Here is a 14,007-nt window from a genome sequence, read left to right as displayed (position 1 = left end):
AACATACACACTCTGGCCTGGCTTCCTCACAGCAACTTCCCCAGTCATCTCTGTGGAAGCACACACTTTTCTCTGTTTTCATTTTCAACATTATCTCCATTTTCCTATTCATTTTTTCTTTCACTATCTCGCCCAAGTCTCCGTGTGCGAACAGTCCGTTCTCTGCTCCTGCTATGAGGCAGTGCTGCTCCCCTCACCCCAGACAGTAAGCAGGGAGATTATAGGTTTGTAATAACCCCAACTGTATTTCTGCTTAATCTCCATCTCTAGGCTTTCCTGCTCACGTTATTCATCACCGGCCAACAGCAGCCAGACCCGCTTTAAGTGTTCAGAAAAGGGGTGAAAAGAAGCGCTTTAGCCACACAGGCAATAACACGACCAGCACTTCAAACAACGTCCTTATAAGCTTGTTACTGTAAGTAATCTGCCTTCGCTGTTTGGTATTTATTCTTCACGTTTTCATAGCACGGGGAATTTGTTTGGTTAAGCGAATGCAAATCCACCAGGCGAAGGTTGAAGCAGAGCAGCGACTGTGTTGGTTTGAGTCATGTTACCAAGGCAACAATGAGTAGCGGTGGAAAAGGCCTCCCATAATTCAAACTGTAAAAGTATAGTTATGCAGTTTTTTCATTGAAGATAATACTATGTGAATGTTATTTAGTAACAATAAAGAAAGCATTCTGTTTCTGTTAATTTAAGTGTTACAGAGTTTATGAACTGACAACAGTAATGAATTTATTATGGCTTTTTAAAAATAAGTTTTTCTATTCCAGCATTCTATGAAAGTACTTTTATTATGTTATTATAACTTGATATGTTTAGTCTGTTGAAATAACGTTTTGTAAGTGTTTACTGTAACAAACATGAAAATGTTTAATGAGGTAGAATTAACCCAGCATTACAGTGAAAATAACCTTTAAAGAACATTTAACCCATGTTGGTCCAATATTTACCCAGCAGCTGGGTTAAAAACTACCTAAATTGGGTTCCATTTTTTTTAGTGTGTACAATCAGCTGTCTTGCAGTGTAAAATAAAATAAAAAATAAAAAAAGAGACGAGGCACACCTCTGCTGAGAAACGCTCTCAAACGGCAGCAGTAGTTCTGTGTCACTTTAACGGGCGATGAAAAGTGGTGTTTGTTGTCTGCCAGCTGGAATCACGTGAAACACTTTAAGATGAAAATTCACGGGGAGATAAAGGGAGAACCAGAGAGGGACCATGACGAGTTGTCATCTGACCTGAGTCGACCCCCCCCCCCCCCACACACACACACACACACACACACACCCCTCTTGGGAGGCTGGTTAGCACAGTGTGCTGATGTGACATGGTGCCAGGCTGGTCTCTCCCAGGACCAGCAGAGTGGGTCTGGAGAGAGTCCGTATAGACCCGCTCTCTACTTTGAACTGTGTGTGAGTGGATGGCCATTAGTGGGGTTAGAGCCTCTCATTGGAAGTGTGTGTGTTTTTGTGTCAGTGGGGTAGAAGACAAATGGCCAAATTCACTCATCACATCAGCTACCCCTGTGGGAGCACCGACAGCAGGAGAGGAGAGAGGGGGGACGGAGGCGAGGAGCAGGGTTTCTCTGGTTTCCTCCCCCCTTCCTCTCCCTTCCTACCATCCTGTATATGCCCCCCCCCCCCCTCATACCCGCCGTCCCTTCTCCTCCTCCTCTCGGATCCATAGACAAGCTCTTATCTATGGAAGAGGAAGTGGATGGGAGAGGGGCCACTGGCCACTTTGACCCAATTAGTTAGACTAATTAAGAGGGTCTGTGGCCTGTGGGTCAGAGCTCAAGCACACCAAGGAACAGGGAGACCTCTGACACCACTTTGTTTTAAGAATAGACCGAGGACTCTGCAGCCATCTTTTATTCAGAATTCATAGCAGAACAAAAATCACGGAATGTCTTTTTTTTATTGCCCTCATCATTACTACCAGATTTGAAGAAAGCGCAGGCACAGCTACAGTAAATTAATTCCAGCAATAAATGCCACTGGTGTAAACGGATGTTTGTCAGAGTCACATTGGCATGCAGATGTTCATGTCTGTGCAGCTGCTCGATTACGATCCAGATGTCAGAACGGACTCTGGCACTCCAATCTGCTCCTTCAAAGACTTTTTTTTTTTTTATAAATACAAAGGACACTCTCTGAAACACCCAGGGGACCAACCTTGACCGGGAGGCCTCGTGCGCTTGTGCATGACATCATTCCCCGTGGCCTTTAGCCAGCAACGGTGGACACACAATAGATTTCATGTTGCAAGAAAAACAGTGCAGAAATAGTGGAGCACAGGGGTGTCCAATAAAAAAGGAAAAGGCTTGTGAAACGCTGGAATATTTCTCCCGTCGTGCATAACGGACAGTAAATTCAAGTTGGCCCATAATGCTGAGATTTGATTTTTCAGGAAAGAAGCCAAAAGTGACGCAATAACTGTCTCTCCATACGTGTAATTCATACTGTTTGTGTGTGTGTGTATATGACTGTGTCTTTTCAGGGCATGTTTAATCTAAAAGCTTTTTAGTTTGAGTCTCCCTTTTCTTCACTTCACCTTGGCTCCATTGTGTAAAAACAGGCTGATGGGTTCTCTGTCAACGTACTGAAACACGAATCCATTCTTCCTCATGTTCTCCTAAAAACCACTTCACTTCGTTTTGACTCAACTGGAGCCTTTTTGTCACGGCCGGCGGTGTCGGCTTCACTCGTCATACAAACACGATATTTCTTTGTCCGACTTTATTTGTTTATTGGTTGCTTATCTCCTTATGCCTCCTGAGGCAAGGCAACACAAACATGACCTGGAGGAAGGAAGGATAGAAGGAGGATCCTTCAAAAATCCTCTTCAACACCCCATTATCCTTTTCATCCCCAAAGAGAAGACACAAACAGGAAAAAAAGGATCATCCCACGTCCAGGAACCAATGCAGCCAACAACAGCCCAGTGGAGTGGAACAGCGACGCCCAATTCAGAGAGGAAATGCTCTGATGGTTTTAAAAGTTTACAGAGAAGGAACAAAGCTCAGTCATCTAAAGAGTGTTCAAATAGCATTTACGGCGTCTCAACCTCTCAAACAACCAGGTAATAACCACAGACTGTCTATAAAAGTGGACGTAGCTTCTGGGTCTGAAAATTAGGCTGATGCTGAAGTGCCTTAAGCTGCAATACCACTGAGTGCCACTAGAGGTTGGCTCCAAAAAGCCTCCTGCTCCGTAGACTCCCATTCAACTCGTCTCATGAAATTCTCAGTCAATACAATTTCTCCACCAGTTATCTCGGCGTTGTTAGCTAAAGTCGCTCCTTCTTATTAGTTTTCTGCAATCCATCTGAAAATAATTCCGTCATTAATTAGAAAATACGATTTGAAAAGCTGTGTTCTTGGTGGCGTGTCTTTTTGATTGACAGGCCTGTGGTGCAGTCAGGTTACAGCTATCCGTGGGCGGGACACAGTATAGGCGGGTTTCCAATCCGATCCAGTCACATCCACCGCTCGCTCCCCACCAGCTCATCCAAATATGGTCACTACCGGCTCCAAACTGCTCGGGACTAGCAAAATGCCGACGGCCAAAATCTGAACTCAAGGCTTCATAACAGCCGTTCACAAACCAACGGGTGATGGGTGACGTCATTGTTGGTTGCAGTTTGGTAATAAGACAAAGAGCAGTAAGAGTTAGACTGCACCGTTCAAAATCACAAAAAAAGCATTTTGTTTTGCATTTCCCCTTAAAAAAAAAAATCAAATGAAAACAACTTTCTTTGGCACCAGACATACAAAGTCCCAGACCTTCGGCTTTTCAAACAGCATGTCATTGCGCTGCTTGTTTGTGTGTGTGTAAATCATAAGGCTTACCTTCGGTATCAAATTCAATGGTGTGACAGTCTGATTGGCTGAGGCTCCAGGGACAGTAGAAGACGGAGCCTCCCTCCGTAACGTTGACCTGCCTCGTGTTGGCCTTGGGCGCTCCGATCACCACACTCGCACTGCGGGGGAGAGACACACAAAGAGACACCTCGCTGTAAATCAAATGTTGAAAGATTGGCCAATCATAACTGCTTTATCAAGCCGTTGGTAAGATTTCCAGCTCTTAGCCTGGCCTCAATTAAAAACAGCACTCCAGGCCTCCCACCACACAGGTTTAGACGCACATTTAACTGCTTAGCGAGCTGTATTCCGATTCAAATGCAAATCATTTTGACAGGTTGCAGCGCTGTTTTACATAATCCCATACGCTCTCTGGAATCTGCTGTTATGACATGTGCACATGTGATATTCGCAGATGCGTTCGCTCCGCTTGTACGTAGTCTGACACACACACACACAGGAGGAGAACGAGTCCCGCGGTCACACATGCTCCCCTGTGGGGCAGATTGAATAGGAAAACAAGAAAGCAGACAGGCTAAGTGGAGTCACACTCTTGTTTCTACAGCTGTGATGCCAAACAGCAACGTCCTCGGAGCTTCAGTGTTACAGCTACAGGATGAGCAGCCGAGGTTGCAGGTGAATTACAGCGCACAGGACAAACTCCAGAGATTAAAGAGGTGAAGAAAAGACAGAGAAGGATGGTATGTACATGGAGAAAACCAAGATATGGGCAGGGATAAGTTAGGGGAAAATCTCCTCTGTAGATAATGTGCCTTAAGTGGCTGGTTTAGCCGTTACCTCATTCTGGACTCACTTGACCCAATAAGCATCACCTCATTGATGTGGGTAAAGTAGGCATGTGCTCATTGAGACCAAACGATGTCTGGGGGGGTTCCAAAACAGGAAGAGAACACCCTTTCCTGCCCCATATCTACCAACAGAGCATGAAAGTTTACGTTTTGGCGAAAACTGAGCATCCTGCCCCCGAGCGTGACTCCTCAGCAGGGTCCAGAGGAAGACGGGAGATCCAGCATGAGTCAAACGGCAGTTAAAGCGCGCATTATTCCATGACCTCGTAATCTGCCATAATGAATCCCCTTGAACCTATCTATTACCTCAGATGACAAAACGCTGAAAGTTATTGGACGGCTAATGGAAAAGGAAAATCTAAGACGTGCACAGATGTGTGTTGGTGGTCACTACAAAGCTTTCAAATCCTTTCAGCGTCTATGGCTTTGAAAAAGCCACAACTGTGGGAGAACAAAGAAGAGGTCACAGAGCAGAAGGTATGAGTTTAATATGACTGCAGTTTTACTACCTCAGAAGAGATACAGCACAATGCCAATTCCAAATGTGGAGCAGAAGCTCCCCGGTTTGTGTTGGAACAGGGAAGAAGAAACAAACCGTTTCAACTTGGAGAAGTAGAAACACCTTTTATTTCTGATCGCATATGCAGATGCGGGAATATCCCAGCAGAGCAACAGAGCTCCACCTGCGCAATAATCTAAATCACAGAGGTTTCCTGGTCGGGTATTCTCACAATAAGTCAGCTGAAGATCTCACTATCTTTAAACACTCCCACTCGAACAGGCTGTCAGTGAATGTGCACACCTGTCACCTGCAAGCCCTGCAAATCTATTTTTGGGAAATAATTTCCAAAACTCTCAGCGTAGTTTCCTCTGTTTGTCAGAGCAAGACTGCAGAAGTTTCAAACAAGAGAAAATGCAAAGTTGGCAAAAACATTTTTAGAAGTATTCTGCAAGCACATGTATGCAATAAATGACACCAGTGGAGGAACATGTTCACAATAACAAGGCCGGGGAAATTGAAAGCCACAGCATCTTTTGTTGAAACGGAGTTGAACAGAGTCCAGCCAGAGTTGGCCATGGCAGCTTTTCAAAGGGGGTGTGGGGAATACAGGAAATAACAAAACAAGCAGATCACGCTTTAATCAGCAAGTTGGCAGCTGGTTTTACTGCTTTACACGGATACATGCAGATGTGCACACACACACACACACACACACACACACACACACACACACACACACACACACACACAGAGGCTGATAGTTATCTGAAAGTTCTGTAAATGAGGAGAAATTAGCATTGAATGGGTCTTTATCTGGCGAGGATCTGCCGGCATTTCCCCGCCCCTTTACCTCGTCTGCATGTCGTGTGCTCAAAAGGTAAGAGCTTTTGTATCGTTTGCATTTAATGAAGCTCCAGGTGCAGTCGACTGAGTGCTTCATTACAAATTCCTTTGTCAAAGAAAAGGCCGTTGGAATGCAAAAATATATCATTAGTAGGGGACAAGCAATCCTCAGCGTTTCAGATGAAGGACAGGCATCCTCATGAGGTGGGTTTGTTCATGCTACAATGGTTGAGGGGAGGCTATTGCTGTGTTCCAGATGTTGTACTTGTGCACTAACACTCACTGTTGCATCAGTGCGTTCACGCTGCCAAGTACAGAAACATGCAGCGCACTACAAGTACCAGGATGATGCACTCAAAACAGTCCAAAAAAGAAGTGTGAAACGTTGGACGCTTTCCACCCTAAACGGTCGCCATCTTGGCTACGTAGCAGGAAGGATGCGGGGCCATCGATGTGAAGAATTTTAAAATTAAGGCGGCTAAAGAAGCTGTAGCTGTTCCTCAACACAAAAGTGTTTCTTCTTCACTACCACTGCTGGATAGAAAAATCCGTGTGTTTATTGAGTGTGTTATGCAGAGGGCATGTGAACATGTTAATTTCTGGGTAATTAAAGCAGCAGATATTTTGACGGGTGATGTGTTCAAATGCTGAGGTTATTTCCTGTGAGAGCAGAACAGCAGTGTGAGATTTGAAACAACACTACTCTGTAAAACTTCCTGCACTACACAAGTGAGAGTTAGTGTACTAAAGGAAGTATATCATTTGGAACACCGCATTGGAGTTACAGCACACTAGAGAAAACCGTACTGACAGACTCAGTATGCTTCTGCAAAGAAATAAAGAGTCCTTTCTGATGCTCTCAGACAGGCTGCTCTGCCCACTGAAATACTTCGGCTACTGGAGAATTAAACTAATCTCCGTTTGGTCATTTCTCAAATTCATCTTGCTATGGAAAAAGTAGCCAACCCACTTCACTAGAGAGACATGCGAGCTATGTCTTAGTGGGACAAATGAAAAGCATTAGCGGCTTCACCAAGTCCCACCAACTGCCATACAGCGGCCACTAATGATCTCCACCACCCAGCTGACAATTAAAGCATTAATTAAACTACTGTAAGTGATTTAGGCTGCAAGCGAGGAATTTGTAAACAAGAGCTTCACTGTAAACCGACGACTGGGTTTGTCTCATTTGAAGGTCAAGCAATCAGGGGACGTTCTACCAAAAAAAAGAAATCACCACACCATAATTGCCAGACTGCAACCGCTATTTTATGTGGGGTTTAGAAATTAAGGGTGATGCTGAGTGCTGGAACTTGCTGATGTGACACAACTGCACGTAGCCATGGCTAATACGGTTTACGATGAGGTTACAGAGGGAGGTTGTCAACAGGCAAATTCCTCTGTTACCCCCCTCCCGTTCAGCCCAGCACTTCCCTTCCCCTCCCCCTCACCCCAATTCCACATTTAATTGTCTTCCACCCAGCTGCAAAGCTGATGTCACTTCGACACTATTACAACAGCTTTAAGATAGAAAAGAGGGAAAAATCCTAATCACGTTGGTTAAGTCTGCCAGAGCCGGCGGCAGTTACCATCTGCAGTCGTAAACGCGGCTCAACGAATGCTATGGCACATGTAAAAGAAGGAAACAAAAAAATGAAAAAGGACTGGAGGCCTACAAACCTCAGCAGCACCTCAGTAAAACACACACACTGCCCCATGGGGTTTGCACTCAGCTATCAACACATGCTTAAACACTGGAGTGGCTCCATATCAGTAAAACGGCGACGCAGGGACCTGATTGGAGCCAGAAGCAGTTCTTGACCTTCACTGCTCTCGCTCCTTCAGTGGAGGAACGGAGCGTGAAAAAATACAACCAACTTCTTTCTCAGCAACACATTTAATTAATTCCTGGAGCTGCACATAAATGAATGTACGCCTGTATGATGTCATACTATAAAGCAATATTGATTTAGCACGTGTGGCACATGAGAGTGAGATCAGCTGAATGACAGAAATGAGAAGCACAAGGAGTGTGTGATGACTTATTCTAGACCACATGGAGCCATACGAATAGTCTCATGTCCGCTCAGAACCAAGGCCAGACAGAGGCTGCTCGAGTCCTCACGGGTGCCATATGGACGATCGTCTATCCACACACACACACACACACACACACACACACACACACACACACACACACACGTTGTCAGTGCTGCTGTCCGGCAGCCTGAAGATGATGAGAGTAGCAGTGCCTGCTGGGATGGCGTGTGCTGACTACAGAGAGTCTACTGTGCTGAGCTGAGGCTGTATGAGGAAAAAAAAGAAAAGAAAAGAAAGAAGAGATCTTCTTCATGTTGCTCTACAAACCTGGAGCGAGTTATGTCTTTTTAGAACAATTTATAGACATTTCCATATCTCGGGATTGGCTTGACAAGGAGCCATTGAGGTCTGAACCCACACCAGCCAGAGATGATAAGATAAACAGTCTGGTCTGTCGAGGATGTGATCCCAGATCACAGAACAAAAAACGCTTCCTCTGGATCCTCCGAAGGATAACCGCACCAGGCAACAGGTGGCCTGGAGAATACAGGCGCTGCTAGCTAAGGTAGTCAGACAATGTCGTTTATTGTCACATAGGAGAAACGTGTGAACATCTAGAAGCAATTTGAAATTATAGTTTGGGCTTCATGATTTTACGCTACTCTGCAGCTGCGTAGGAGTCACTAAGGTCTGTTAAGTGAATCAAGCAAGTTGACACCAAGTTTGATTTAGCAACCGTTGTTTTGTTATTTCCTCCAACCTTTCAACAAGCAGCAATCATTTAATCTGCTACCATCCTTACGGGTGCGTTCAGAGTTAATGTGGGAAAATCGGCAGCTGTTTTGTTAAAACCGCCAACCTGTCGAGTTATTTCACAAGTGGCAAGTGGGAAATTTGAAACATCCTGCTACGACGGCGAAACATCAAAATGGCTCGTGGTCTCGCCTATGCATTTTCTCATACCTAAACTGTTGCCCATCCCCAACCGCAATTACAGATCATCCCCACCCCCACCCCTCCTTTCACAGTCTTCCTGCGGGGAGTTAAACTGCTGGTGGTTCACACCTCTCTACAATGGTCACATCAGGGGGTCCGGCGCTGTCACCTCAAGATAGAGAGGCCGTTGTATTAAACATGGTGACTGGAAGAGGTGGGGGAGGTTGCAGCTGTTGGAGCACTTTGCCTCAACACACCCCAAACCTCTGTTGCACTCGCACACGCATATACACAAACACACATTCATGGACACTAATGGCCAACGGTTGCGTGATATTTCCATTTCTAATATCAGAACTGCTCCTACTTTGAATGTCATCCAGCAGAATTTCGTATCGCATGAGCGCACGATGGCGTCATACGCTTGTCGCCATATAAAGGATCGACTCTATCAAATTACGAGAGATATGAGTCATTTGGTGACCTGGGGGTTAAAACAAACCAGGCCTGCTGGCAGTGAGAGATTATATTGAGCAACGTATGAGTCAGGACGACCCCGACCGACGGCCAACTTCATCCCAAAGTCGACGCAACGTCCTCGGGGCATTCCCGAAACCAATACAGCAGACGTGACAGCAGGGTCCACGGGCCCTCTAAACCCATCAGCACCATCCACACTGACATCTTTTTCCAGTGTAACACACACAGGCTCATTATATAAAGCTCCCTTTTACTGACAGACCAGTAAAACCTAGAAAGGTACTTTGTTTCAGCAGCGTAGCCGTACCAAGTATATCCTGACTGACCTTCACAGGAGCAGACACTTATGTTCCCAACCCAACAGCCTGATTATCATAGGTGCATGTAGCGTTTGACAACAGATAATTAAAGCAGCTTTAAGGAAGGCCAATAAATTAAGAAAGAATTGAGTCATAGTGTGAGCTCCTCTGATGGAAAACAGTAAACAATCACTGCCATCACACAAAGGGCCTCTTTGTCTGCACGCAACAAGGAGAACCTGGATGAAGAAACGCTTGGCAACCCAAATATACAAGCTGCACTCCAGCAGCTGATTTAGAAACAGGTACACAGAGGAGGACACCAGTGAAAACAGTAACAAAAGTGAGGCTGATCATATATGGAGAGGAGCCTCAGCGTAGAGAAAACATCGCCATTTTAGTGGCCAAATGAGACCCCGGTCCAAAGTCAATATTAGTTCAACTCTAACCCTGTTTGAGAGGGTAAACTGGGGGAGAGTCACCTACACGGACCGGCTGACCTCAGCTTTTGCTCGTCATGCCCAAACCATCTGTGAGCTAATGCACATCAGCATCACGTCACTGGAACACATGAACACGTCCGTTCACACACTGCAGGCCAAGTCTGTTATTGTTTACAGACTCCTGACCTTTGACCTCTTCTATCTGGGTATGATCCGCTCCCTTATCCCTGCCTGGCACGAGGAGAAAGTCAAAGAGGAGTCACTTACAGCTGTTTGGTGATTGAGTGTGTTTGAGGAGAGAGTCAGACACTCAGAAGTCCTTCTAGCTCTCGTCGTGTGTGTGTGTGTGTGTGTGTGTGTGTGTGTGTGTGTGTGTGTGTGTGTGTGTGTGTGTGTGTGTGTGTGTGTGTGCGCGCGCATAGACTGAGAAGTCCATCCTCGCTCAACATGGAAAAACATACACACACAACAGGGAGCCATATATCCTCCCACCCTTCCTGTGTGCATCTGACAAGAGCTGTCACACAGTTCACAGGAACTATCCCCAGGCGTTCTTCCATGGTGGGCCATCCAGCCAGTGTCCAAATGTAATTTTATCACATCAGGCCGAAGGGCATGGCAGAGCTGCATCTATAAAAGTGTTGTCAAGGATCAGCGTCAAAGTGGGAGAAAGTAACCCTTTGTATTTGTAAGGCCTGACAGCGGCTGTTATAGATGGGAGAAGTATTTTTCCTCCTCGTCTCTGCATCTACATCTGCCAACTGTCTCATTTTTACTGCTCTAGTCCAACCAGTGATGAACACACGTTTTTCTAAAAAGCGGCCATCATTTTTATCAGTTGGAGCTGAGCTCGCAGCAGAACATCCTGACAAGAAGTATCTGTGTGTGCAATCCCTCAACTGACCTCACCGGGCTTTCTGGCTACTCCCCCAGCTCCCCACATCACATCTCCAAAGTGTGGGTAAAGATGATGATACTGATGATGTCAGGGCCAAACAAGAGATAACAGAACTCATTTCATGTTTCCGCTGTTGTGTTTTGATGCGAGCTTCTAAGAAACCTGGTTGAAGTGTTAGATACATGTGGTTCACAGATAGAGCAATGAGTCACGATCTTAAATCTGCTCTTTCGTGCTTCGTTTTTGTTTGACATTTGACTTCTGAATACATATCATCGGGAGGGAAATTACAGGGCGCTGGGTTGTAAGGAAGCTACATTTAAACATTAGTCCTGCTTTGCACATACAAAGCATCGTCTCATCTCCGCCTCCGTGAGCAAGGCGTCTCAAGTGTAGAAAAGTTGGGATTAAGTCATCGGTAAGATGACGTCTGCTGTGTCTGATGCTTAATGAGATGAGGAGAGATGATGGGAAGAGGGGCTAGACGGTGGGGGGAAGGTCTCGGCGATGGATGAAATAAAAAAAGCTCCGCAGAATGACATCAGCATAGGAGGAAGAAAGGAGGAGGACGTCGGAGAGAGAAATAATAAGAGTCTATGAATACAAGCCTCACATCCTAAATCATACCGCTCTCTTGAACCCCCTGCTTCACAGGCACAGAAATTAAGACTTATAGCAGCAGGCTTTTAAAGAGGCTGGAAGGCCAGAGGAGAGAAGGGAGAGAAATCTTCCCATGTCTAAGTGTCTGCTGTCCAGGGAAGTGAGGAGGAGAAACAGGGAAACTAAAAGCTGCTGCTGCTGCTGGCGGCCCACTCGGCACAAAGCCCCGTCTCAAATCCCAGCGTGCTGGCTGGTTGAACAGAGGTCTGAGACAGCGCTGGAGCTCAGCAGACTAAGACTCAGCCAGGAAGTCTGATTATGTCTGAGTGAAACCTTGACTGTGGGCTGCATAACCTTTTGTTAATGATTATTGCCAGTACAATGTTGGGTCCAAGACTCACCAAAGTATACTGAAGGGGTATGCAACACAAATGCAAATCTGTCAGCAGCCACATTAACCAATGCCTGACATTCTGTAACCCAGACTGTATGGTCCCAGAACAAGTCAGGAGCCCCCTTTCCTCATATTATATTCTCCGCAGACTGCTGTGGTATTAGACCTGACCACAGGCATGCATGAATGAGCAAAAGTTTCAAAAAATGACTGATGCCAAAAGCTCCTCGGGAAGAATGCTGAGACGGTGACTGCATGCAGAGTGACACAGAGATCACATCCTGGAAGCATCACAACCAGCACCAACATTTCATACCAGTCTGATGTGATTGCTAAAGTGAGTTTTGGAATTCTAGATGCAAGAGCAGATTAAAAGGTCATAAATAAATGTCATTTTGTCTGACAATGAGATTAAGACTTCGAAATGTTCTGATCTTTGTTTTTGGTTGAATAGCCACTCTATTTTATTGGCTTTATTTGGGCTTTAGTCCAGAAGTGGTTGAGAACACAAATTTAATTTCCTATATATATTTAATAAAGCAACAGTGAGTTGTATGCGGGCTGAGGGCGTGTGCGTAAAGCATGTGTCCACAGCACAGTCTGTACACAAAACCCTGGTTTGAATGTCAGAGCCAGAACTATACCCAACAAATGAAATGGGTTTCCTTCTGGAAACTTTCTGGGTGACTTTAACAGCTGTAAACTAGATGATCTGAAATTTGGCACAAAAAAAAAAACTCCAATGGAAAGTTTGCAGGCTGCAACATATTGGAGAACAACGTGGAGTTTACATATAAAATTACAGATAATTGTTTCAGATCTTGTTCTGAAATAATCCTCCTTTCTGTTCTTGATAAAATGCTTTAATTCTGTATCAAGGAAACTCACCTGGCAGAGTCAGACAAATAAAAGTCAACAGCATATCCGAAGTAGCTTCCGTTAGGTCCGCTGTAAACAGCTGGGTTCTCCACATCCAAGTTGAACGCGTCGCAGACAGGCTGAGAAGAAGTGAGTAATAGCCCGATGATACAAAGGAATGAGCGGGCGAGAGAGGCGACTGTCCCCCGCGTCTTTGGGCAAAATCGTTCCAAGCCCATTTTTAGAAAAAAATAAATAAATTAATCCACTAAAGTTTGTTTTGAGTGGCGAAAGTTTCCCAAATTTCCGCGCTTTCTATTCCGCAGATCAAAGCCAGGAAACAAGAGGGGGAATCAGACTAAAACTGCATCCCTGTAACTCTAACCGGCCTGTGTGTCATTAATGCTCCGTCAGCTCCTCTCCGGGTACTCACTCCTCTCCTTCTCCTTCTCTCTCGCCGCCTCTCTCCAGGCCCACGCCTTCTCTGTTCACCTAATCGTGATACAGGGAGTTCCCACAAGCGTAACAAGAGTTTGGAGGGGGAGGAGCCTGTGATTCCCTTAAAAAAAAAACTCAAGGGAACCTTTCCTCCACTACCTAGTGTATGTGGTAAAATATGTGGCCACTTTTATCTCTACTTGCACCAAGATTATTAGCCAAAAGAACAATGGATCTGAAATCCTCGCTTTGATTTTATCTCTCAGTTATCACAACCCTGTGAGACCAGAGTTGTTGCCAGAGAGGACAAACTGATAGGTGATGGAAAGGTCAATGAAACTTCACATCACAAATTGCCCCCACTTTCTTTTCAACCTTTTTTTTTTTTAGAGACTCGGTTACTCCTCCGCTTCTCAACTCTCAAAATAAAGTGACTTACTATAATGTCCGTACTAATTACACCTTCATCAGCCACTCTTGCAACTCAGTGTGTGATCCATATGTATTTCTATCTAATTACAGCTTTGATGTGATTCGGGCATATGATGTCCTCTGATGCGCTTTGGAGGGGAGTGTCTGGGAAGATTCTATGTTCCTGCTTCTG

The 14,007-nt window shown here is 45.2% G+C and overlaps 1 protein-coding gene across 1 annotated transcript in view; it reads right to left on the bottom strand.

The window, feature by feature from the left end:
- Positions 1 to 13,407, bottom strand: part of itga5 (integrin, alpha 5 (fibronectin receptor, alpha polypeptide)) — a 37,646-nt gene extending 24,239 nt beyond the window's left edge. The window contains exons 1-2 of the mRNA XM_069140632.1: positions 12,996 to 13,407; positions 3,852 to 3,982 (exon numbers count right to left, since the gene is read on the bottom strand). Coding sequence (XP_068996733.1) covers positions 3,852 to 3,982; positions 12,996 to 13,204 — 340 coding nt within the window. The 5' untranslated portion in view covers positions 13,205 to 13,407. The remainder of the gene's footprint in view (positions 1 to 3,851; positions 3,983 to 12,995) is intronic.
- Between the last annotated feature and the right edge of the window lie 600 nt (positions 13,408 to 14,007).

Source organism: Embiotoca jacksoni, unplaced genomic scaffold (assembly GCF_022577435.1).
Source record: "Embiotoca jacksoni isolate LCO1_2020_lvr unplaced genomic scaffold, fEmbJac1.0.p SCAF_9, whole genome shotgun sequence".
Taxonomy (NCBI): Eukaryota; Metazoa; Chordata; class Actinopteri; family Embiotocidae; genus Embiotoca; species Embiotoca jacksoni.
This window is presented reverse-complemented; position numbering and strand designations above follow the sequence as displayed.